The sequence below is a fragment of the Eimeria mitis genome, genomic scaffold (genome assembly GCF_000499745.2).
Source record: "Eimeria mitis Houghton genomic scaffold, Emh_scaff263, whole genome shotgun sequence".
Lineage (NCBI taxonomy): Eukaryota > Apicomplexa > Conoidasida > Eucoccidiorida > Eimeriidae > Eimeria > Eimeria mitis.
Genome location: NW_013570970.1, coordinates 2,580 through 2,852, shown reverse-complemented (window position 1 = coordinate 2,852; position 273 = coordinate 2,580). Strand labels below are relative to the sequence as shown.

At 62.6% G+C, this 273-nt stretch overlaps 1 protein-coding gene across 1 annotated transcript in view; it reads left to right on the top strand.

Annotated features, from left to right (window-relative positions):
• Positions 1-273, top strand: part of EMH_0005940 (uncharacterized protein) — a gene marked incomplete at both ends in the record, with an annotated part of 3,921 nt that overhangs the window by 1,106 nt on the left and 2,542 nt on the right. Inside the window, 2 exons of the mRNA XM_013497364.1 lie at positions 50-122; positions 226-273. Of these exons, the coding sequence (XP_013352818.1) occupies positions 50-122; positions 226-273 (121 nt within the window). The remainder of the gene's footprint in view (positions 1-49; positions 123-225) is intronic.

The following is a 273-nucleotide window of genomic DNA, read 5'->3' as shown; positions in this document are numbered from 1 at the left end:
ACCAGGGTAGACATCATCGTAGCCGCCGCAGCTCTCGCGTGCATCGCAGGGAGCGACAGCTGCAGCAGCAACAGCAGCAGCAGCAGCAGCAGCAGCAACGCCACAAAGCAGTGACGCGCGGGGTGTATTCCCCTCGACTCTCCCCTGGGGCTGTCTCCGTTCAGCAGCAGAGAGAAGCCTGAAGCAGGAGGAGCAGCAGCAGCAGCGGCATATGTCTGGTAGCAGCAGCAGCAGCAGCAGGAGCAGCAGCAGCAGCAAGAACAGCAGCAGCAG